Below are 25,241 nucleotides of genomic sequence, written 5' to 3' on the forward strand. Positions count from 1 at the left end.
GAGCACATTTCTTTCTCCTCTGCATGATTCCCAGCACACTGTCTGTACGACACGTTTCACACTGAATGCATATTCATGGCTCTTGTGTACATTTCTCTACCAGATATTTCTCTACTAGATATACGTTCCTTTAAGGACAAAGTGAGTTTCCTGTATCTCTACATCCTCCTCAAGGCCAAATGCTATGCCTCACGATCATCCTCAAATTAAAGCAATAAAGATAATTCTAAAGCCTGTTTCCATTATCCATCTCCACACAGACAACTGCGCTAAGGCAAACATTCTTTGAAATGTAATGAATTTACACAAAACAACTTGAGGATTACATATTCTTTTAGTATCCAATCACTACAGAAATCTCTATCTCTACTTATTAGATATATTGACTACTGGATTGCCCTTAAATCCAGTTCACAGGGACTGAAATGTTGACTTTCAGCATTTGTAAGAATCATTTTGCCCTTAAGTAATCTTCATGACAGAGATAATTCAAAAACTTCAACTGCAAATCACATAATTCAACAAAATGTAAAGACCACAGTACTCTGTCATGAACGCAATTTCCACAGTGTTTATAGTTATAAGACTGACACTTTATGAGAATATAACAATTTTGGTTCTAAATTACAAGCTACTTTGTGCATCACTGTGAGAAATAAGAGCCTGGGTGGCCATGATATTTGTGCATTTATTTAGTTATTACCCCTCGTTCTATGGTCTTCCTCCTTAGCAGCTTTTTGACACTTGGAAGCTGTTTCTTTAACAACATCGTGGCTTCATTCATTCTTCTGACTTGAGCGATTAAGAAAGATGGAACCTGGAGAAGAAACAGAGCTTGACTAGAAGGAAAACACTTGAGTTAAACCTCCCTGGTAGAGTCTGTCTTCTGGCCACTCAGTATCCAGGAACCAGGAACTGTGGTTCTGTCCTCATAAAGATTAGGAAAATCTATGAGGATTCCTGTTTAAAGGAAAATGTGTTCGGGAGCAGCCTTAAGGAATGATAAAGATGCCACCAGCAACCTGGGATTACTGTCTCCCACCTCTCCCTGTGCCTGAGGGCAGTGCTTGCTCATGAGTCTTTACATCTCCTGGGCGCTAGCAGACATGAGAACATCCTAGTCGTCACATTGTCACTCACCTTCCACAACATCTCCTGGTACTTTAGCATCAAGCGGATGATGTGGGCAGCGGTGTTTGCTAAGAGTAATTCTTCACAGTCAGAATGTTTGCTTCTACTGAAGAAAAGATTTGGTGCCATTATAGTAGAAATGTTCCATATACTCATCCGGTTTTTTGATTCGTTGGCAATGACTTTATTGAAGAATGTCATGAGGGCCTGATAGGAAACAGCACAGTGTCACTCTAGTCATTGTAAATTAGGAAGAGGCATCACTGATTACTATCACTCATTTCCATACCCGTTCACTGGGCCTCTGGAAAATTGTCGGAGCTACAGAATGGCTGAATGTGTCACGTGTCCCCTCTAACTGCTTAAAAGTACTAATGAGAAATGTGAAGAGTTTTTTCATTTCTCTGCTTCATAAAAGTAGCTCCATTTTTATGGAATTTGTTATGTTGGGATCTCTATAAATAATAGTTTGCATTTTCTTATTTTCTTTTATCTTAAACAAGCTTGACAAATATTAAAATTAAACAGTAAACAAGGGAGAGAAAGCACTACAGCTCAAATAAACATGAAATGCAGTTTTGTCGTGAAGGTAGAAAAGTAATTCACTCTTAATTTAAGGCATTACTGTTAAAAATTATTTTGTTTCCTTGGGAATGGAAAGTCCATTGAAAAAAATGAGTTTTAAAATAAATAAGTTATGAAATAAATGTCACGGGGATATAACATACAGCATGGTGACTATAGTCAATACTACGGTATTGCATATTTGAAAGTTACAAAGAGTAAATCTTAAAAGTTCTCTCAAGAAAAAAATTTTTGTAATGGTGATGGAGGATAACAAGATTTCCTATGGTGATCATGTTGCAGCGTATACAAATATCAGAACATTATGTTGCTTACTTGAAATTAATATGTTATATGTCAATGACACCTCAATAAAAAATTTAAAAATAAAGTAAAGAAAAAAATTAAAGAATAAAAACAACAAAATAAGTATCTCATTCCTCACTTCAAAAATATCTCAGTCAAAAAGCTGAAAACTTTCACTTTTTGGGTGTCATTTTTGTACTGCTTTTCAATTTTGGAATCTTCAGCAGACCAAAGGGAAATGATTACATGCACCTGTGCTCAGCATTAAAAAAATTGAGAAAGCTTAATAAAAGTTTGGCTGAGCCACCAAAGTATAAATGCCTATCAGAACTTTCTAAAATTCACCAAGAGGGCTGAAATCCTAAAAGGAGATGCTCTTTGGTTTTCCAAGTTTGAATTCTGCTATAGTATGTGTAATGAGAAAATGGACAGCACATACTAGTGATAACAGCTAACATTTATTTGAGGGTTTACTGTGAGCCAGGCATTATTCTTAGTACTTTATATACTTCTACTCATTTTATCATCATTCCAAACCCTGTGAGGTAGGTACTATTATTGTTTTACAGATGAGGAAACTAAGATGGGGAGGGATTAAGTAGCTGTGCCCAGCGTCACTTAATTAAGTGGCAGAGCCAGGATCTGATCCAAGGAAGCCTAATTCTTGAGCCAGACATCTTGATCTCTACAACACACTAGCTTCAATCTTCATTCCAGTCACAATTCAGAATGGAAGAGGGAGGGAGAGAGAGAGAGACAGAGAGGATCTTCTGTTAGGAATGTACTAAATTCTTTGATAATTGCTACATTCTTAGTTATATGAAAGGGGAAATGACACTTTGACTCAGATATCTGATACTAGATTCATTCCTTTGGATAAAAAAAAAAAAAAAGCATTGTTCAGACAAAGCCAAACAAACAAACAAAAAAAAGCTAGTAAATTTCCAGCTTTTGAAAAATACCAAATTGTATTAAAACAGACATTCTTATGCCTTTGCCAGTCCCCATTCTTGGGTGGAGGATATAATATAATTGACATAGATGGTTTCACTTGGTAGGAGGAAAGGTCCTCACCAAACTGAAATGTCTGACAAGAGGTAGCACGAAGACTCATCTTTGTTTTCAGCATCATGTTTACTGGCCTCAAAATTATAACTCTTTCCAACTCATCCTCACCTCAATTTCATTTTAAAGATTCCAAGCACCTGGGGCTTCCCTGGTGGCGCGGTGGCTGAGAGTCCGCCTGCCGATGCAGGGGATGTGGGTTCATGCCCCGGTCCGGGAAGATCCCACATGCCGCGGAGCGGCTGGGCCCGTGATCTGGGGCTGCTGAGCCTGCGCGTCCGGAGCCTGTGCTCCGCAACGGGAGAGGCCGCAACAGTGAGAGGTCCGCATACCGCAAAAAAAAAAAAAAAAAAAAAGATTCCAAGCACTTGTTGTACTTATAACAGATTTCCTATTGTATACAGAATCATTATCAAAACAGCAACAGAAACTTTGATTTTTACAAACATAAAGCAGAGAAATGAATTTGAAATAAAAGGAGGGATATTTGGGATGGAGAACTATGGAATACAATTCTATCAAATGTTCTATTTTATATTAATGGAGAAATCACTTTTCTGAGCTTAATTTTCTTAATCTGGAAAATGGCAAGGTCCTATCAGGTGATCTGTAAACTTCTGGGATTCTATAATTCTTTAAATTGGATTATGGTAAGACATGAACATTCTAGAAATTTTATTTAAAGCAGGGGTTTCATTCACTTCTGACATTATTCCATTTAAGTCTTCCATCTTTGCTTCTTCTTCCTACTCCTAACCCTCGCCCAGTGCCTGGCACACTGTAGATGCTCAACATCTCTTAACAGGTTGAATGAACGAAACAAATGTTCAAAGAAGATTCCAGGATTCACATTCTTTCCTGGCTTCCTCAGGAGAACAGCGGTGGGAACAAGGAAAGGCAGCGGGTTTGCTGCAGGCTCAGCTGGTTGGTAAGTTGTCCTCTCAGTTTTCATTTTTCCACCTGAGCCATTTCCTCTGACCAATAAGAGTCAATGACAGACCATGAGGTCGATACAACATACCTGGGCTGTGTCCCTGTTGGCCTCAGGCAGTGCCATGATCATGAGGTGTAAGGCTTGAAACTGTACTTTGATGTGAGGCCCTCCTAACAAGAAAACAGAAATAACCACACATTTTGAACAACGCTCATGCATTCTGACAGCATTTCTTGCTAACATCTGGTGGCATACGAGGACCCTGACAGCTTTCAGTGGTAAAGACTCAGGTTTTGTGACTGACAATGTAAGTCTGTTCACTTGGACAGGAGCCTCAGTCTATCAACTCCTTTTTAGCATCCTAGGATGCCACTGTAGGGGCAGGTGGCCAACGAGATCCTCAAAATTATTCTGGATCTGTATAACATTTCTCTTTTCAAAGTACTTTCATAGATCTTTACTTTTATGCTATAAACAGTTGGTTTGAAGTTCAATTCAAGAGAAAATAAATTTTATTTCCGTACAATGAGGCAGCCAAGCATAATAATTAGGAGCAGAGATTCTAGAACCAGATTCAAATTCTGCACGTACTATTTAGTCACTGAGTGACCTTGGGCAGGCTATCTAACCCCTGTTGCTTCTATTTTATCATCCATAAAATGGGAATCGTCATCATACCTACCTCACTGGGCCATTATGAAGGTTAAATGAGCTAATGTACAGAGTGTTTACACCAGTACCTGTACATAGCTACCTCCATAGGTGTTTGCTCTTGTTATGATCAGTGACGTTTATTTTAGCTCTTAAATGGACATGAAAGGGAAGGTAACCACAGTTGGATCTTTGGAGATCCAGAAGATGGCACCAGAGAGTTGGCATTCTACTACTGTGTGTTCTCAATATTGGCTCTTTTCCCATTTTAGGGAAAGGATTTTAGGAAATCTATCCACAACTGGATAATTCACAGCCAGCTGTGCTGAAAACGTAGGGTATTCCAGAGCATCCAGGCTTTGCCTGTTCTTTCTGTATTCTCCCCAAAATAGTCTCTTGGTAGGGAGGTCCTGCAGGGAAGCATGACGTTCTGTAACCCCCGGGGAGCTCTCAAGTTGAAGGAAAATCTATCCATTTATGACTCAGTGGATAAAGGCAGTCAGCTGCCTATAGAGTTACTTAGCTTTACAGTAGTGGAAACACTCTCGTGACAAACTACTAGGTCACAGGAGGTCGTGTGCATCCGAGTTAGGAGTACATGATTATTGTGTGTAACCACGTAATGAAGGAACAGTTGGGAGGAGTATTTATAGGCTCATATCATATTGTCTCAGCACAATCCCCATGTGGATTTTTAAAAATTTATGTCAAATTTGTAAACAAAAATGACACAGGTCCAGGTTGTTTTTGAAAATGGCTAATGCACACTGATGTGAGTTTGCCTGAATAACAGGCACTAGCAGGAGTATATCTCAGTACAAAGCATTTGGGGACAGATAAGACATTATTTTAGTGCATAAATTGCAGGCTAAGGGCTGTCTATAATTTTCCAATGCAACCCAAAAAAACCTCTGGGGGGAAACAATAGATGCAGATGCAGGCTCTCTATTTCCATTAATTCCAGATAAATTACAAAGTCCCCTTTAAGATTAAAAATCTAAACTGGCAAATAATCCATTTTCATTTTGCTTAGAAAACCCAGCCCTACACTGTTTTGTGGTTAATAGTTTTGTAGTTAATTCGTTTATTGCACCCTGGTTAAGAGTCATTTTTTTCACTCCTGAGGTCATTATTTTCTCAGAAAGTTATTCAACTTTTCATGAAAGTATCTAAGGTTTGATTGATGAACTATTAGTCTTTTAATTTTATGGGCAATTTTTGGACCAAGTTTGAAAAGAGAAAAGAGAAAGTAATTACACTAGTGGAAAAGACTACATTCTCTGACCTCCGTTTTAGAGTAAATACAGGGGCAGCTTAAACACACAGATGTCCACAGTTCTTCCCTTCAGAAAATCTCATTACAACGAGAGCTTACTCCAGGTGGCAAAAAGGCCATTCTTCCCGATGGCAGCAGCCCAGAACGCTGGGCTTCCTGTGGGGTTGGCTAGTTATCAAATCAATCACGACAATATACTATTTTTCACTTTCAAAGTCATACAAATAAATGCGGATCGTCCTGTGAAACTTTTCAGGATATTTTCCAGATTCTCTCCCTTCATTGAAGTGCGCTGGCTTCAACATCTGAATAATGATATTAAGAAAAACTTAATATGATTTAATTAATATGATTTCCTTCTTAAATATGATTCTCCAAACAGGTTTTACATGGTGATTGACTCTTCCTTGTATAATTCCATAAGACCAAAAAAAGAAAAACTAAAACAAAAAAATCCTCTGTGGCACCATTTGTTTTGATGAATTGTTCAGTATATAAACTGCAGATCAAAGTGAAGTTAAGACTTCTGCAGCCTGTTTTCCAGGACAGCAAACTTTACAGAAGATCCTGTGTTTCTCTGACTTAGAAACAGAGGGAGGGAGTTCTGTTTCTGGTATGGCTGAGTAAGCTCCTACCCAATCAACCCTCCTTAAGACAACTGTACACTCTGGACAATGTACAAAAAACAACTACCTGAGGCAGTGGAGAATGAACAAAAGCAGGCAGATTTAGGAGGGCATTGGACACTTGGCATTAGGGAATGGCACAGGGAGACTGTCCAATTTCCTGGCTTTTAGTTTGAGGTCAGGCCATAGACAGTAATGGCATGAGGTGGCTGAAATTCCAAAAGAAAATCCCAATCTTTCTGGCCTGAACAAAGAGAGGGCAGGGTTCAGGAGGACCACAGACACTGGGAAGTTATGGGGAATCCCAGAAAGGGAAGGTCAAGATATAGAAGGCCCTAATTCTGGTGTAAAATCCACCCAAATGATGGCTCACCCCATAAACCATGCATATGTGGAGTAGCACAGGTAAGTATTAAATAGCAAATTGTCTGCTTAAATACAAACAAGACACAAAACTAACCAAAAAAACCCCACTCCTTGGAGAAATATTACAGAACACAGAGTTTCCAAAAAAATATTCACAAGGTTCTGGATACAGTTTAAACTTACTTGACATAAACAGTGACCCATTTTCAAGGGAAGAGATAGTCAACAGAGACCAACCCTCAGATGACCCAGATGTTGGAACTAGTTATGAAGCAGCTATCATAACTATGCTCAATGATATGAAGGTAAATATGCTTACAATGAATGAAAAGATAGGGAATGTCAGCAGATAAATAGAAAATAGTTTTAAAGTAGCAACTGGAGATTCTAGAACTGAAAATATACAATATCTGAAATAAAAAAGAATGAAGATTCGAGTCCTGGTCTGGGAAGATCCCACATGCCACAGAGCAACTGGGCCCATGAGCCACAACTACTGAGCCTGCACGTCTGGAGCTTGTGCTCCACAACAAGAGAGGCCGTGATAGTGAGAGGCCCGCACACTGCGATGAAGAGTGGCCCCTGCTTGCCACAACTAGAGAAAGCCCTTGCACAGAAACGAAGACCCAACACAGCAAAAATAAATAAATAAATAAATAAACTCCTACCCCCAACATCTTCTTTAAAAAAAAAAAATAAATAAATAAATTAAATAAAATAAAGAATGAAGAGAACTAGTTCTTTCTTTCATAAAACAAAAATACTACATCATACAAAGAAAAGAGATACTGGTCACAGCATGTCAATTAAAGCTTAGAAAAGGACTGCCTTGTCTTATATTCTTTTCTCTGAAGACACAGTGGATTATTTTATGAATCTGGTTTAGTTAAAAATTTTAAAGATTTAGAACCAACTAATTTTTAGGACAAATTTTGTCATACAACTTAGGATGTGACTATTATTTTCTCTGATTGTGATTTTAAGGATTTTATACTTCTGGTCAACCTGCAGAAGGTTGTAAACTGGCAGATACGGGCAATACTTGCTACGCTCATGTAGTGTTTTAAAATTTGAATTTGTGGCTGACATTTTCAAATGAAGAGTTTCGTCATTAAAGCCTGGATTTTGGCTTTCACTCCTGCATGGTAACCATCATCCAGAGCTGAGCAGTGGCCAACCTCTCTATATGGGATATGTCCTCTCAATCTGGCCACAGTCCCTTTCTGTCCATATAGAATCACTTACTTGGCATGCTTATACATATTTAGACTTGTGACTCCTGAATTCTTCAGGTTGGTAGTCAAAGCCCACACTATGTAGCCTCATCCTACTTTTCTAAATTTCTCTCATCACACCTTCTTCAATATTCAACCTTTAGGATGAAATTACTTTCTGACTGCCAAATACAACACACACTGTCTAGTTTCTATACTTTTTATCCAAGTACCTCAGTTAAGGTCTCATCTATGTGACTTTTTAAGTTTCAGAAACACTGTGTGATACTGTAATTTTCAGAGACAAAACACCTTCTTACTGCATGCTACATCGTCAGACCCAGGACCTCGGATTTAAAGAAGGGAGAGATCTTATATTTTTTGAAGGACTATTATACACCAGGCACTATCCTAGATGTCTTCATTCAATACCCACAACAACCCTGACAAGTAATTATTATCTGTAATTTACAGGTGCAGCAGTGAAGCTTAGAAAGGTTGACTGCATAGTTAACAGATGGTTGAGCAAGAATTCAAATCTCAAGAGCCAGGTCCTTCTGTAACCCTCGCTGCCTTTTAATGATTATAAAACCCTCTAAATCATATCAACCAGACTCAGAAATATAAACATGTGAAGAGATGACAGTTTACCATCAAACTCAATAGCTCATCAAGCAGTACCAGGAAATAGCAAATCTATACATTTATGATCACATCTGATTATGCATATTTCTTCTGCTCTGTGCCACTTTATTGACCTTGTAACTTAGTCCATTCACACTTAACTTCTTCCACCTACTTTCCATTAGAGTGATGAAAGCAGGTATATATTCCACAGGGAAGAGAGAGGTGGGTAGTTCTCTGAAAAATGCTTTCAACATTACTGCAGCTTCTCTGTGGCACATTTTCTCCCATTTAAACTTATCAGCATTAAACTTGGCATCCAGTTCTTCACGGTATTGCTGAAAATCAAGGAAAATAGTGAGTTTTACCACCTGATCCTCCCCCTTTAAAAACTGTCATTACATAAACTATTTTTGTAATTAGATTGAAAAGCTAATATCTACTAAGCTTATCTTTTTTCAACATGATTAAAGAACTGAAATGGCTATTTCTGAATATATCTTTTTAAAGTTTTCTAAAATCCTTTTAGAATAATGTTAATCTTAAAATAATTTGCCATCTATACAAATACAGAAGTTCTTTACTCAGATCATAGTTTCATTTATATGGTTTTGGCAGAACACTGCCTATGCCCACATCATAAATGCACTGCTACATTTTGACAAAGCCTCCACTTCCCCCTTTTCTTCAATGATGCCTTACTTCTGCCACCCCGTCTTCTGTTTCTAAATTAGATCAAGAATGTATGCCTCTTGGCTAGTTCACATACAGAATGAGAAATATCCCAGCAAAGGAACTTTGACCTCACTGCAACATGCACACCAATGATATCTTCCTGGAGCAGTTACAGCAAAGTTTTATGCCAAGACGTACACATGTCTTCCACATGTCTGCATGTTTGCCCAATCTTTCGTAAGGTTGGGAACACTGTGTAAATACTTTTTAAAACAATCACTAATCGTCCTTAAGTTTTACTTGAGTTATACATTTTACATTATTAATTCATTTGATGACCAGTGCCCCCCATTCTACTGCTCCCTTGAATTAGAGTTTACCAGTAATACCAGGCAGTTATAGTCAGTTTCCCAACTGACAATAACTGCTTCAAAAAGGATTCTTAAAAAAAAAGTGAAAACTCTGAAAATCCTTAAGGCCTTTGCTTTATTCTCATGAGATGCCTAAGTCTTCCAGCCTTGAACATGTAAGAGAAGCTAGAGAACGACAAGGTGAGATCTATCTTTCCTGACAGGTAGGCGGAAAAGTGATTTGGGGGAGCTCAGAGATCGGCACTGGCTGGGAAGCAGGCCAGAGATGCAGAAAGCAGTTATCGGGCTAGGGCACCATTTCTGGTGATGGATCATCGAGGACTTAACCTGGATAAGCAGTTGTAGGATAGAAAGAAGAGGTGGCATTTAAGAAACGCCTAGGAGGGAAAATTCTCAAGAATCAGTAATGGATTGAACATGAGACTCAGAGGGAGAAATAACAGTCCAGGATGATTCTCAGATCGCTAGCTGGAGTAATGGGCAGATGAAGGTGTTGTTAACAAGAAATAGAGGGGGAGGAGTAAATGTTTTCCGTCCACTGCCTGGTACCACTGCCATAAGGCAAAGGGGAAACTGTTTTGCAAGTGGGCAGGAAGTATTGGCAAGAGCAGAATAATTCAAATCCACTGCCCACAGACCTGTGCCACAGGAAGCTACCTGAAACACTAAGGTGATTCTAACCTCTCACTACTTCCCTGCCACCTAAGAGGCAACATGGCACCAGGGTCAAGGGCAGGCTCTATAACCACATTCTTTAGGTGTTTATCCTAATTCCACAACTGCCTAGTTGTACGCCTGTGAGGTTTCTTGCTCCATAAGAGGGATATTAGGGATTTCCCCAGTGATCCAGTGGTTAAGACTCCAAGCTTCCAATGCAGGGGGCGTGGGTTCGATCCCTGGTCGGGGACCTAAGATCCCACATGTCGTGTGGTGCAGCCAAAATTTTAAAAAATAAATAAATAAAATAAAGTCAAGAGCAATCATATTTTTTTTAAAAGATGGATATTAGAACAACCTCACAGAGATTAAATTGGATACTACAATGTAGAGCTCAGGGGGCAGGGCCTGCATGCAGAGAGCGCTCAGGAAATGCTGGCTGCACTTACCCTCCCCTCGTCTGGGTCTGCTACAACCTCTAGTATTATTACTACAGGAAACCCATGTGTATGTGGTGTGGATATTCTGGTAATAACAGCACCTCGTCTTTTCTAGACGGCCAGCGTGAGACAAATGGAGAAGTTTGGACCAGAGCACAGTGGAAGTAGGAGCAGAGCTGACATGTCCACGGTGGTCCTAAACATGAAGCCCTATGAACCAGGGGCTGAGTCTTCCTTGCCAGAGACGTGTACATGTTAAAAAAAAGTCATGCTTTCTGTCCACTGTTAATGAGAACACCAGGCAAGGGTCAGGAGCCATGTCCTTCAATCTCCTCTGAGCAAATATATAACCTGCTTCCAATTTTGAGGTAACTTTATAAAAATGCAAATAACCTGCTTTCAGCTTCAAAAACCAGTTCAGGAAGGGAAACCAGCAGACCAGGTAACATCACTATAAAACATTTAGAGCAGCCTCCGAATAACTGACACGAGTCAAAAAAGAAAACCGTGCATGTCAAACCAGTCTGCCTTCTTCCATGAAATATATTCCCCGGTGTTTGGCTCAAATTTCTGTCATTTTTGGAAAAGAAAATCACTGCAAACACCAAAGCATTAAATTGGTTCCAAATGATCTGAGGCCTCACATCCAGGAATGGGCTGGGCAGTTACGTGCCCCGTGCAGCTAAAACCAGCAGCGTCCCCCAGGGCTACTCCCCTGTGAGTCTAACCGGGACTTGAAAGCACAACCCAGGCTGGCTTCTTCATAATGATACCTTAGTGTTAGCGTCATCCACTTGGCACAATTTGAGGATAATTACAATGTTTTTTTTTTTTAACTTTCTTTCCCCAAGCACATTCATAGACGAAAAATTTTTTTAAAGTTTAAAGTTTGAACAAAGAAGAGAAATAAAGGCCCCTTTACTATATCACGTTACAATGCCTTTCTAACTGCAATACCCCCGTTTCTGTTCACTGGCCCGGAGTTCTTTCACATTGGCTTTCTTGGAGCTCAAACCACGAAAACATCTGGATTACATTTTTCGGACTAATAAGAGATGGAATAAATAGGCTAAAACTACATAAAACCTATTAAGGGCCAAAAGGGACTTTTACCTAAATGTGGTTCAGGAATGCATGTGCCTATTAGAACACGTTAAATGAATTATTGGCCTTTGATAAGTATTTTTCAGTCAAAGATTAGCTAAAGAAAAGCAACTTGTGCTATGATGTTAAAATTCATACACACAAGAAATGTTGTGTAATGTTGTCTCCTTTTGATTATTTTCAAAAATAGAATTTTAAGTCATATCCATTATGTTCCCCCTACACACACACACACACACACACACACACACACAGAGTCAGTAAGAATATGTGCGAATACAACTTTCCTATTATAGAGGGAGGTTTAGAGGGATGGAGTCTAATTCTGTTTAGGAAATTCATTTTCCTGACTTCATTTTGGTTCTCTGACTCTACAGATATAACCACAAAGACTTAACCAAAACTAGTAACAGCTTTTGTCCTCAGATTTAGGATACATTTATTTAGAAGTATATATAAAAACCATACCTGTGAGAACCTGAAACAAAAAGTAGATCCCATTCAGAGAGGACAAACCTTAAGGATCCACTAGGAATTTTCCTGCCTTCCAAACGAACTTGTGCCAGTATTTAGTAATTTCTACTCCCAGGGAAGTCACAGCCCCCCCAAATGTGCTGATCCCTCTGTCACTGGCAAAGTGCAGAGCACTGCTCAGGTCTCCCTTCAAAAAAGAACTGGCTGTTCATCAGCAAAAATGCAGGTAGCTGACTCCCCAGGTGCTGGCACCTTCTGACTGGCCTCAGGCCCTTCCCTGCAGGCAGCCCCAGCAGTGACAGTGCAGCGTGGGGCTGACAGGGCACAGGGAGAGAGTCCCAACTGCACCCGGTCTGACGCTCAGCCCGCCCAAGCCCACCTCCTCCCCCTTGATCCTTGAGAAGCACGGTCCCCCGATAACCATCTTCTACTCCTAACTCTGTCCCAGCACCTGCTTTCTGGAGCTTCCAATAGACACAGCCTATTTACTCTCAGTTTCCCCTTTGAAAAATATCTCGTCATACGTCTATACAAAAACTCTGAGACTTCTGATACAACTAGAATTTCCCAAAACATGTGCCCAAATGAATTAGTAAAGAGATGCTTTCCTGCCCCTACACAATTCCTTTTACTAGTTCAAACAGAACCAAGTTCACTTTTCCCTCTCCCTGAGATTTTTTTTCTCAAGGATTCATTATTGAGAACTGCTCATGTTTCCACGCCCACCCACCAGGGGAATGTACAAGGCAGGGAGGGACGCTTCATTGTGGATGCGCACCGGCACACAAAGTGGGATATCTTACTTGAAATTTATGAGAAAAGTTTTTCTTTTCTAACAATTCTTTTTTTTTTTTTTTTGCTGTACTTGAAGAGTTTCCCACCATACAGAAGTAGGAATGTAAAGGAATTCACATTGCATGGGTGGTTTTATATGTAGAAACTAACATTACCTTAAATGGAATTGGGTTTTAGAACTGCTGAGTGAGTGTTCTAGTGGTTACAGCCATTCCTACAAATTCTTATAAGGACTTCCATTAAAAGGAAAGCCAAAGAATGTTTCTAAGTTTGAAGCAATTGACAATGGAAATCAGGGATCATCTAATACTGGCTTAATGAATTCCATGACTGAGAGGAACACAAAAAAGCTAAAGTGTTTAACACAAAAAACAATGATGGGACATTTCAACTTTACCAAATTAAAGACAAGCAGCAGTTTTTGATAGTGAATTGATGTGTTCTTTCACTGTTGTTGGCTTTTTATTGTTGTTGTTTTAGTCTGAAGGAATACACAACTCAGGATCATGGAACACAGGTATTGAGGAAAGCTCTATAGGGCCAAGTGGTAGTATCAAAAAAACAACAAACAACTAGACACACCTGATGCCTGTGTGAACTCGGGTCTAGCTAGCTGAGATCTCTAACGAGGAAGAGAGAAAATGTTTGGTACCTTGACTTTGGCAGTACATCCTGAAAGTCGAAAAATCCCTTCAGATTCCAGACCCGATTCTTCAACTTTCTGAAAGAACTGGAAAGCAATGATACATTACAAAAATAAATACCTCCATATGATTACAAACATTTGAAATAATAATGATGATGAAAACAATCGATACATTACCAAGCATATATACATGCCTGGTACTTGAATGCCTAGTTAAATGTTCACACTCTCCCAGGAGGTCAACATTAGCCTCCAATTTGCAAATGAGGAAATGGAGACTTAGAGCTGTTTTCCACTTTCCCCAGGGTCAACCTCAAAAGTAATGGCACCAACTCTCTCAAGCTTGTGCTCTTAACCAAGAAACTACACTGCCACTTAACTATTTTAAGATCTGATTACTGTATCTCTTTCTGCAGATTGACCAATAAGAAAAGATCCTAAATTTACTATCATTAGTTGCACTATTCTGGCTAAGAAACTATAGGGATTCTCGAAATCTGACCAAGGGATTACATACTGTAAAGGCTTATAGGTCTCATGAGCTCTCATGGTAATGATGATGGTTTATTATTAAATAATAATAAACACTAACACTGATTGTGCACTTACTGTGTGTCAGATAATATTCTCAGCACTTTACGTACATTAACTTACTTAACCCTCAAAATAATCCTATGAGGCGGGTACTAGTGGAATCCCCATTCTACTGTTGAGGAGACTGAGGCATGGAAAGGAGAAAGGATCTGCCCACGTTCACACAGCAAGAGCAGGATCCAGAGTCTCTGCCATTTTCCCTTCATGAAATGATGGTGCCTGGAGCTAAGGTAGCTCCTGTAGGTATGAAGAGAAGTAGATATTTAGGAAGAAGAAACACGTTCATAAGAAAAGACTCTCCCACAGGAGGAGAAGAGCAATGCCTCAAGCTGTCTTAAATGAGGAGCGTAACTAGAGCTAGCACCTACTGAGATGCTAATACGAGATAAACCCAGATTTAGTTTTAACTAGCATTTACTGTGCACCTTCCATGTGCTAGGATTTTGCACCTACTTAACAATATAAATTCTTGTGTTGAATCTTCTCAGTCTTAGATTTTTATGCATTTTCTTCAGACTCTGTCCTTTCACTAGAGGACAAAGGGCATTATTCTGGTTCTAATTCAAGGAACGAAAGGAAATCTTAGAGTCACCATGGACTTGGCCTTGGATATACATACTGTGTTCCTTTTTGCATCTACCTCTTATGTGTTCTTGGGCAAGTTACCTCACCCTACGATGCCTCCGTTGCCTCACCAGTAGAAGGGAGATGATAACACCGACCTCCTGGGGCTGCTCGGTGCTGTCCAGACATGACAAGTACAGACGGCCGGGTGCAGGGGAGGTGCCCTACAGACACGCACACTGGGTGTCGCCCGCATCCTCTGGCCCCCTGGTTGCCATCCTCCCTGCTCCTATTGGCAGCCAATCAATCACCTGATTTGAGGAGCAGCTCAATTTGAGGTATTGGTAGCAAAATTAAGGAAGATAGTAAAGAGACATAGAATTGTTATTGTGAATAAAGTAAGTATGTTTCCTCACTCAGTATTTTCACATATCATTTAAAAACTGAATTGAAAATTCAACAAGATTTGTGTTTAGGGCTTGGAATTTTACTTGTGCCACCGGATGTCACTGTTGAATAAATGCATAATTAAACCAGTGTAAATTGTTGGCTATAAAAAAACGTGACACAAAAGCAAATGAGCCATTAACCAGTGATGGTCACAGAGACAACCACATATGATAGTTCAGGTAATATCAGTTTCAAAACCTCCCAAACCAAAATTCTTCTTTGTCTAAATGGATCATACCTTCTCAGTCATGCCTCAAACACCACCAGAATAAGCTGATTTTTAGACTTTATTTAGCTTTGTCTGGAAAATTCTAAACAATTATACATACACATTTAAAAACACCCGACCTGTGATATACCTCAGCAAATACTTGTATGATTAGTAAATGGACTGCTAGTCATCTCTTATACAGGACAGAATAATCAAATACACACACACACACAAACACAAACATACACACAAATAACATTTTTTAAATATTCAAAGAAATATAACTGAAGGAAGCCATGTGACAGAGCATCTGCACTCATCACCTGATGCTTTATGATCAGACAATGAAACAGGCTCCAGAAGTTCTCAGCAAGGCAGACATGCCCAAGTGTTTGTGGATGTCATGTGGATGTATGGAGGAAACCTGGAAATCACCAAGGCCCAAGTCCTAATAGGGCTTTAGTGTCTTTAAATCTAGAGGAAAATTCATTAGTGGGTTTACAAATAGCACATTGCAAGCACAGGGCTCTATTAACTCCTCCTTTATTTATATTGAACTCACTTTTTGTAACACAAGGGGAACTTTCACTCCAGCATCTTTCCTTCGGTCATTTTCCAGCAGGACTGTAAGAGGAACTCCAAAAATCCCACTGTCTTCATTATAAAATAGGCGAGAAAGAAAAAAGAATCAGAAAAGCACCGTCTTATTCCCATGTATCAAAGTGTTAAAGCCAGAAAAAGTCTTTTTGTTTTGTTTTGTTTTCAGAATAAGTCTTAATACCTCGTCCTTTTACTTTCTCCGTTTTGTTTCTTTTTAGTTGAATACGAAAGGCATCAAAAAAGGCCGTCAATTCAATCAGAGAGAGATGGCGGATTTTCTTCATGTCGTCAGCAGACAGATCTCCTGCTTCAGTTAGGCCAAATCTGGTTTTCTGAACAATAAATTTCTAAAATACATATTGAGGATATTTATTTTTTATGGCAAAGGAAAATTATTATACCTTCATTCAAATGCCACCTGGACATTCTAAATCTGTACAGCAAGACATGCTATTCATAAAAAAAATCTCTGAGGAGCATGCTGCATCACAGAAAGATTATGAATATGATTTTTAGAACATCTGCAGATCACTACTACACTAAATTGAAACAAAACAGTGATCTGAAGTATACCATAACGTCATCATCACAACTGTGATGTAAAGAATGTAGGTAATTTCTCAACTGAAACTGATTGCGCCTGCTTGCTGAGACAATAGTTATTCTACCTTAAAAATCAAATTTAGGTAATTCAGAATATTCTTAAAAAGGAAAAATGCACAGAAAGTGCCAAATAATTCTACTATCATTTTGAAGCCAATTATATTGTTATATTCTCCATTTCCACACTAGGAAACAAAATACACTAAAAGAACAAAAAAAAACCCTTCAACAGTCCAGAAATATTGTGAAGACTGTAAGAAGTAAGACCTTTAAAAAAACAAGAGATTGTTCTTGTAATAAATAACAGAAATATTACATATAAGTAATAATAATAAAATATAAGTATTATACAAGTTAATATATAATTACATAATAAGTAAAATATAAATTTTATATTTAAGTATATATATAAAATCTATAACAAATACTTTGCTCTCAGAAAACCTGGTATTGAAAGAAAATGGCTAAAGTAGAAATATACAATAGTTATTTAAATTACAAAGTTGTAAGTATACATTCTCCATAGGAGTTCCCTAAACTAGAGCTTCCTTGGGATTTTTAAAGCATCTTCCAATTCATTCATTCATTCATTCATTCATTCATTCATTCATTCAACAACTGTTCTTTGAAATTCCAAGTATTTAAAAGCTAAACAACAAAACATAGGGTGTGGTCTGAGGTATACCTTGTGCTATTAAACACTTGGTTATTTTACCTTCTTTCTGAGACCAAGGCCCCACATGACAACAATACATAACAAGAACAGCAACACAACAAGAACTGCCATCATTACTGAGCAATTATTGACACTACGTGCTATACCCTATGCAGAGCTCTTCATGGGAGGCTGCCCTGCACCCCAGGTGAGCCCAAACTCAGGAGGAGACAGACATGATGAGGAGACTGGGGGTCAGCATCCTCTCTTGGACAATTCTCTCCAAAGATTCAGAGGGACTTCCCCTGCAACCAGAGTCCCAGAGCTGGGTTCCCTCTTTTGTCCCAGAATGCCACTGTGCCCTCCGACATAGAGGCTGCATAGGGTCCAGGAGGGGTTCTGAAGATGGACACGTGTAGGTTTAAATTCTGTTTCTGCCTCCTATTAGCTGTGAAGATTTGGATATGTTACTTAGCTTGTTTGGGCCTCAGTTTCCTCAACTGTAAAATGGGAGCAATCACTAGGATGATGAGAACTAGAATACCTACTGCAGTGTCTGGCCTATAGAAGGCGCCTGGTGGGTCTTACAGTTCTTGCCCTGTCCTCTTCCCCTCCTTCACAGGAATGGTCCAGGCCACCTGGGGCAAAGCCTCTGCCTGATTCTAGATGACTCATTCCTCTAGCCCTGAAACTGCCTGAGCCCTGCTCATCATGCCGCCAGCCCTGATCAGCACAGAATATTCAGGACTCCACATCTTGAACTCTTCACAAATGCATTGAATGAGTAGCAAATAGATCAGCGTAGCATATTTCCTGTATTGGGCTTTCAGAATATAATTATCCTGGATATATATAATGAGGCTTTCAGGCTAATGAAGTATGTCGCTCTACTTTACCATCCCATAATAATATTACAAATTCTTGAAGTTATTTTTGATGAGTTTTTAGTGTCTGCCCTATAAGCTCTCACTTCTTATTGTTAATGACTGTGACTTTCTGACATGTGGCTTCTAATGCACAAGTAGGTATACAGTTACAGTTAGAACTGGCATCAACCTATAAGTAAAGTAAGGATAGAAAGTGCATGAAAGCACACAAGCCAAGTGGAAAACCTATTTCATCTATAAAGCAGTACTCAAGCATATATCCTAGCAACTCTTCCTCAACCCAGGGCTGCCAGGTACAGCCAGGCAGGCTGTGTACTGCACAACAAATAATGTCCCTGGTGTGATGCAACACTGATGCCTGGCCTCTCCCCATGCCCTTGTGCACACACAAAGAAATTTTTTTAAAAATCCTAGTCTGTCCCACAGAGAAGTCACAGGAAGCTAGTGGAATAATCATGAAAGGTTTTTACTTACAGGTAAAACATAGTCTTCTTTCTTAAAATCTGACTTCTTCAATTTATTTCTTTTTGGAGCCTCTGTAACCATTTCTGAATAAGATTCTTCAAAGGACAGCTCTTCAGCTTGTAGTGGAATGTCCTTTTCCAGATATTCATCATCTAAAGAACAGAGGATGTGGAATATTTAATATGCCATTTAATCAATCAATACCATTTACTGTAAAGTAAGCACAAAATGTTTACAAGTTAATCCATAAGCACATTAGAATGTTTACATCCAGGAAAAGCATTAGACTCACCCAGAATGATTTCAGTTAAGCAATTAATGTAGTGTCATCAGATTTCCACATGAACAAACTTCTATAATCATTATCCAAGCAAACTTTCTATTTAATCTGATGTTTTTAATTTTAGACGTTTATGTCTCATGAAAAGCATTGAAGATTAATTAGAAAGACAAAAATGAAATATTTCTATATATTCTCATGATATTAAAATTAAGTCCATCCAGACCCAACGTTGCTGCTATTGGGGAAGCAAAAGCTTAAAGCAGAGGGAGAAAGGGTGGAGGCCCCACAGGAAATTCCTGCCTACTTTCATTCCTCTTGGGTTTTTCCCAAACTGTGGAACTGTGCCTCTTAAGATTTGTTCAAATTCAGTTTGCCCTTCACTACTAGATTTGTTCAGGTGAATTAATTCTAATTCTTGTGATTTTGTATCGTTACCTGACCTTGTATGATGCACATTACAAAGCTAAATGGGTGACAAGTACTGTCCCGTATCCATGTTTCTCTCAAGTCTGAAATTAAGACAATAGATTCCTTACCAAAAACAAGTGAAATCATTTGAGTAAATCTAAATCTGATTTTTGACTAAGAGTTTGGCTTGCCATCTTGTTTCATTGCCTGGCAAAACTGTTCATATGTCATGAAAAGAATTATTTGATTACAAAAAAAAGAGCTCATCTCTTTTACCCTCTTCTATAGACAGTGACTAAATGACAACCAAACAGAACAAAAGGAACAAAAGATAGAAATGACAGAAGACCTAGTTAATCTCAATTAAAAGTTTAACAGAGAAATTTGTAAATCAACAAATTTAAAATTCTAAACAGTTATACTGAATTAAAACACAATAAATGGATACAGTAAAAACTTAGAAAATAATGAGGGCACAGTTAAGATTTTCACTCATCATACAGAGGCTTGCATGCAAATCAGAGTAAGATTGTTAAATAAAATGCTAATTTCTTAAGGACCTATGGACAGATTCTTTGGACAGTGTTGATTATACAGGCCGATACTCCAAATCACCAGACTACTCCAGGTAGACTTTTATCTTTTAGTGGTATGAGTTGAACTGAATAACAATATGGCAGCAAATAGAATGATGTGGAATAATTTACAGCAAATCCATTCTCTTCGATTTTTCTTTTTTTTTTGGAAACAGCTGTATTAAAATGTAATCCACATGCCTAGAATTCACTTATTTGAAGTGTATAGTCAACGGTTTTTAGGATATTTGCAGAGTTGTACAACCATCGATCAATTTTAGAACATTTTCATCACCCCAACTTATTTGAGTTTTGAAGCTAATGCTGCAAGTATAGGGTTCTGCTGTATCTGAGAAGACGGTGCATTACTTAGGGAAAATTTTGAGGAATCACTAAAGTGTGGCCTAAAGGGGCCTATTTCTAACAAGGAGGATTTGAGATTCCATACTGAGTCCATGCAGAGTATCCAATGCTCAAGTGGAAGAGGCCCATTTAAAAGCTAACCCTGCTACTCTGTACATCACAAGCTGCTCTGCTGCTGCATTTACTTGAGCATAATTAGAGGTTCTTGGAAGTGGTCTGCTTCCTGGTCTGCTTGATACTGTTAAGCAGATCCAGATTACCTGTGAGAGAGGCCCCAAATCAAAGACACTGCCTAAGTGAGTAGTTTCTAAATGATGCCATGGGAGTAAAGGTGGAAAAGATTCTGCTTCCCATGTGGTTCAATTAGTTTCGTCTGGTATAATAGATGGGCTGTTTGGAGGTGATGGGAGGAGAGGCCCGGGTGACAGAATCAAAAAGGGGAGAAAACACACTTACATTTTGCTTTCAGAAATTCACTTCTCACTGAATTGAGTGCCAGCACAAAAGCAAAAAGACACAGCTTGAGTTAAGTAGGAGTTTGTGTCACTCACCACTCACTGCGTTCTGCACCGACTGTCCAGGGTCTGCTGAGCCATTGGGATGAGCTGGCACATCTGGAATAGTCTCCAGGATAGACTGTGAAACAAGGGAAGACGAACACAAAACAGCTTATCATAAATACAGTCTACCCTACGTTTCAACCTGATTTATGTTCTGCTGTATATTTGAATTCTTTTCACAAAAAGCAATTCTTGATTCCATGAAGGGCTTGCATCTGATTTCCTTTTTCTCACTCAGTTCAGACCTGTACAGCTCACACAGTTTTCTCAAAAGAGAACTAAGTCAAGGTCAAAATAACCACATCTTCTTAAATGTTTGTTGTCATACAGTTCCTAACGTAAAAATTACAATGCTTGATGTCACATAGTTTGATGATTATTATATTTGTTATTCTTGATGCAGCTGGTCACACATTTTGGTCGTAAACTCTAAGTCATGACATAGCTAGATGGTTAGTAACAGGGATGCTGGAGCCAGATTGCTTGGATTCTAATCCTGGTTCTTCCACTTCGTGTGACTTCAAGCAAGTTACAGGACTCTCTATTGCTTAATCTCCTGATCTGTAAAATGAAGATGATAATAGAACATATTTCAACAAGTTATTATGAATTTTAAATGACTATAAATCACATGGAACAATATCTGGCACATAGTGAGTACTGCACGAGGGCTAGCTACTATTAATATACTCATACATTAACTTCTTTGCTAGGAAATACAGAGTGATAATAACTACCAACAATTTAAGTACGTTTTCTAGTTCAGTGTCCTCTCTTAATTAATTTCCTACTTTCTTCACTGCAATCCTGCCAAAGCACTGCACTCCCCTGCAATGTTATCAGAAGTTGAGTAATTAACTCTGTAGAGCTCTGTAGAGCTTTGTAGAACTCTAACTCAGGTTGGATGGGTACTAGTAAAAACTTACACACAAATTCTACCATTTCTACCAATATAAATTTTAACGTGGAAGTTATCAGCTGTATGTGTGAGGGTGAAAATCTGCTATTCCATCAAGAACCTTTTTTATGCTCTTCACACATAAATCTGTTCTTTTTCCCCCAGAGCCTGATGTCGCTCATATTTATTTAGCAATATGAACTGAACACCTGCTTCATGAAAGATCCTTTATTATGTACTACAAATTGCACAAGGGAATCTCGAATGCTGAGCTTTGCGTTCTCTCTTTCCTATTTTACTCCAAAGGAGATAACATATCTTATTGTGTAAACAGAATGTGAATATATTGCCAACTATTAAAACACAGATGCTCAATTATGTAATTGGTGGCTCTAAAAACTAACACTACAGATTAAAGATTACCTATACACTGAAATCCTTAAAAAGATGTGGAACACTTTTCAGTGGTTTCCTTACGTTTTTCTAGAAAGAAATGTTTTATTAAACTTTGTAATAACTCATCTATAGAAGAGAACACTCCTGAAAATTGAGAAACACTCATGTAAGGCTTGAAGCTGATGGCTTGGGATCCTTGAATGGACTAAATGTCAATTTCGTAATCCGTAAAGTGGAGAAGTGCCATCTGCTGTCTGGTTTAACTGGCCTCCAGCCAGTCTATAGTATTGAATGAGGTCCCACTTTTTGTAATATAAATTATTCTGGGACTTTCCTGGGGGAAGCAGAAACTTAAATCGTTACCCTTGCTCTTTAGTTATTTATAATGAGGAGAAGAGAGTAACATTTATGGAACATTATTAAAAGACAATCCACTCTTAAGAGCTAATTTCTACACTACTAGTGTTTACTGGAGAGTAAAGGAGAGGAAGGAGGTGCCACCCAAAAGGTTTCACTGAAGAGGCGGCTGACCTTGCACTGAAACTCAAGGAATGATGAAAAGGACTTACAAAGGCAGGGAGGAGGGCAAAGCATTCAGGCCAGACGTGGAATCATAAATTTCAGGTATGGAAATTTGAAGCATTTTGGCTTCATGAGAGGATCAAGGAGAGCCTGATTTGTCAGGAGTTGAGACAAGGTATTAGAAAAATATGAGAAATATGTTAGTCAAGAAGGTTTTGAAAGCCAGGTAGAGGTTCTCAGACTTAGACTCATAACGGTTAAAACACAACAGAACAAACAAAAGAACATTCATGTGTTAAAGCAGGGGGATGATTTGGTGAAAATGAAAAGGAAGATCGCTCTGCCAATAAAGGGACCATGAGTTTTGAAACAGGTTGAATGAAAAGGCTCAGTGCTTGGTATTCATAATTTTAAAACATCCACTTACTCATTAAACATATTAATATTAGAATCTTTAAAATATTTTCACTAGTGATTTTAATGTATTTCAAACATAAATGACACTCCCCTTTAAAACAAACTTCCCTAGCTTGTCCATAATGGATCCTACCATTTCCCTACATGCCCAACCACTAGAGTTCCCCACTGGGGCCTCAGCTGCTTTAGGAGAGGCAAAGCTTCCTAGCTACCAACGCTTGCTCTGCTGCCCAAATCCTACTGCACTGGGATTGGAGAGTAAGGGTTGAAGGATTATTATTTTAAATTCCAACATTTAGAAGGTTAGCACTATCTGCTTGAGTTCTCTTAAAACTAGACTTCGACTATCTGATATTTCTTTCACATTAAAGAAACACCATACCAAATATTTTCCGTGTTCATTACTTACAGGAGAAACTCACCGACTCAAAAGATGTTTCTGACCTTCCTGACTGGTTGCTTGGTTTTTTCTCATGGTTTCAATCTATGTGCTATAACTCTATACACTAAATCTGCCTGTGCTTCAGTCATTACAGACAATAAGGCTCCCCATATTCCTCTTCTGCATCTGAGATCAGAACTGATAAATCCACCTCTTGAATCCACTGTGCCAAATTCCCCAGAGATGAACGTAAATAAGCCACATTCACTGACAAATACGTAACCAATTTTGAAATAAAAAATAAAATAAAAATTACAAAATCTATCCAAATGTGAATTTAAAGGCATTCCGATGCCATCTATGACATCTGAAATTATAAATTAAATATTAAAGACAATGAGAGTAATAAATTCCAAAAATCCATGTGAATAGCCGAAGTATTATTCAGATTACTTCTTAACCTTAAACACAAATAATAAAGTTTAAAAATAAATGGACACCAAGGGGGGAAAGCGGCAGGAGGCTGGGGGTGGTGGTGTGATGAACTGGGCGATTGGGATTGACATGTATACACTGATGTGTATAAAATTGATGACTAATAAGAACCTGCTGTATAAAAAAATAAATAAAATAAAATTCAGGGAAAAAAAAAAGTTGCTGATGTAATGGATAAGTTCCGAGCAAATTCTTCTAAAAAGGGATATTCTGAAATTTTTGTATCTGACATTAAAATGAGTATATATTTCAAAAAAAAGAAGAAAAATGTTTATAATCCAAGAGACTAGGAAAAATTATCCAAGTATACCCAAGAATGAATGAAAAAAATTAATAAGGATTAAATAAATTAATATGATAGAAAAAGTAGGCTTAATTAATTAAAGGTAGTGACTTTAAAAAAAAATACTGCCAACACAGGCAAGTATTTACATTCTGACAGACATAAATTTTAGGAAGAAAAAAGGAGTAACAGCTACCTTCACAGAAAATTTTAAAATTATGCACCTAAACAAATGTGTGTATGTACATATATATATTTGTGTACATATGTGTTTACACACACACACCCCCCAACATATATTGAAATTTTAAATGAACTTGATGTTTTGCTAGAACAAATACACATTACCAAATTCATACAAGTTGGGATTGAAAGGAATATAATCCCTAAACCATATCCATTGAAAAATTAATCAAAGCATTAGGTCTACAGTGATGCCAGACCTTGGCATAAAATTGTATACAATAGTTTTTACAGATTATATGTGTTTACACCAAAGTTTAATAAATAGCTCCAAAATACTCAAAAAGATTCAAAGTTCTCAACATGTTTGTACCAAGATTAGCATAACTCTGGTAATAACAAAAAGAAATGATATATCATAGGCTAACCCCACTTACTAGAATAGTGGTTAAAAATGCTAAAATGGTAGCAAATCATATTCAGTAGCATAAGAAAAGAATAATATAACACAAGTAGGGTTTAACTAAG

At 38.2% G+C, this 25,241-nt stretch overlaps 1 protein-coding gene across 1 annotated transcript in view; it reads right to left on the bottom strand.

Annotated features, from left to right (window-relative positions):
- ARHGAP28 (Rho GTPase activating protein 28) overlaps positions 1 to 25,241 on the bottom strand; it is a 149,339-nt gene that overhangs the window by 14,335 nt on the left and 109,763 nt on the right. The window contains exons 6-14 of the mRNA XM_082667716.1: positions 21,129 to 21,213; positions 18,958 to 19,100; positions 16,520 to 16,685; positions 16,301 to 16,392; positions 13,926 to 14,003; positions 8,933 to 9,095; positions 4,088 to 4,170; positions 1,141 to 1,338; positions 704 to 817 (exon numbers count right to left, since the gene is read on the bottom strand). Coding sequence (XP_082523842.1) covers positions 704 to 817; positions 1,141 to 1,338; positions 4,088 to 4,170; positions 8,933 to 9,095; positions 13,926 to 14,003; positions 16,301 to 16,392; positions 16,520 to 16,685; positions 18,958 to 19,100; positions 21,129 to 21,213 — 1,122 coding nt within the window. The remainder of the gene's footprint in view (positions 1 to 703; positions 818 to 1,140; positions 1,339 to 4,087; positions 4,171 to 8,932; positions 9,096 to 13,925; positions 14,004 to 16,300; positions 16,393 to 16,519; positions 16,686 to 18,957; positions 19,101 to 21,128; positions 21,214 to 25,241) is intronic.

Source organism: Grampus griseus (assembly GCF_964374135.1).
Source record: "Grampus griseus genome assembly, chromosome: 12".
In the NCBI taxonomy this organism is placed as follows: Eukaryota; Metazoa; Chordata; class Mammalia; order Artiodactyla; family Delphinidae; genus Grampus; species Grampus griseus.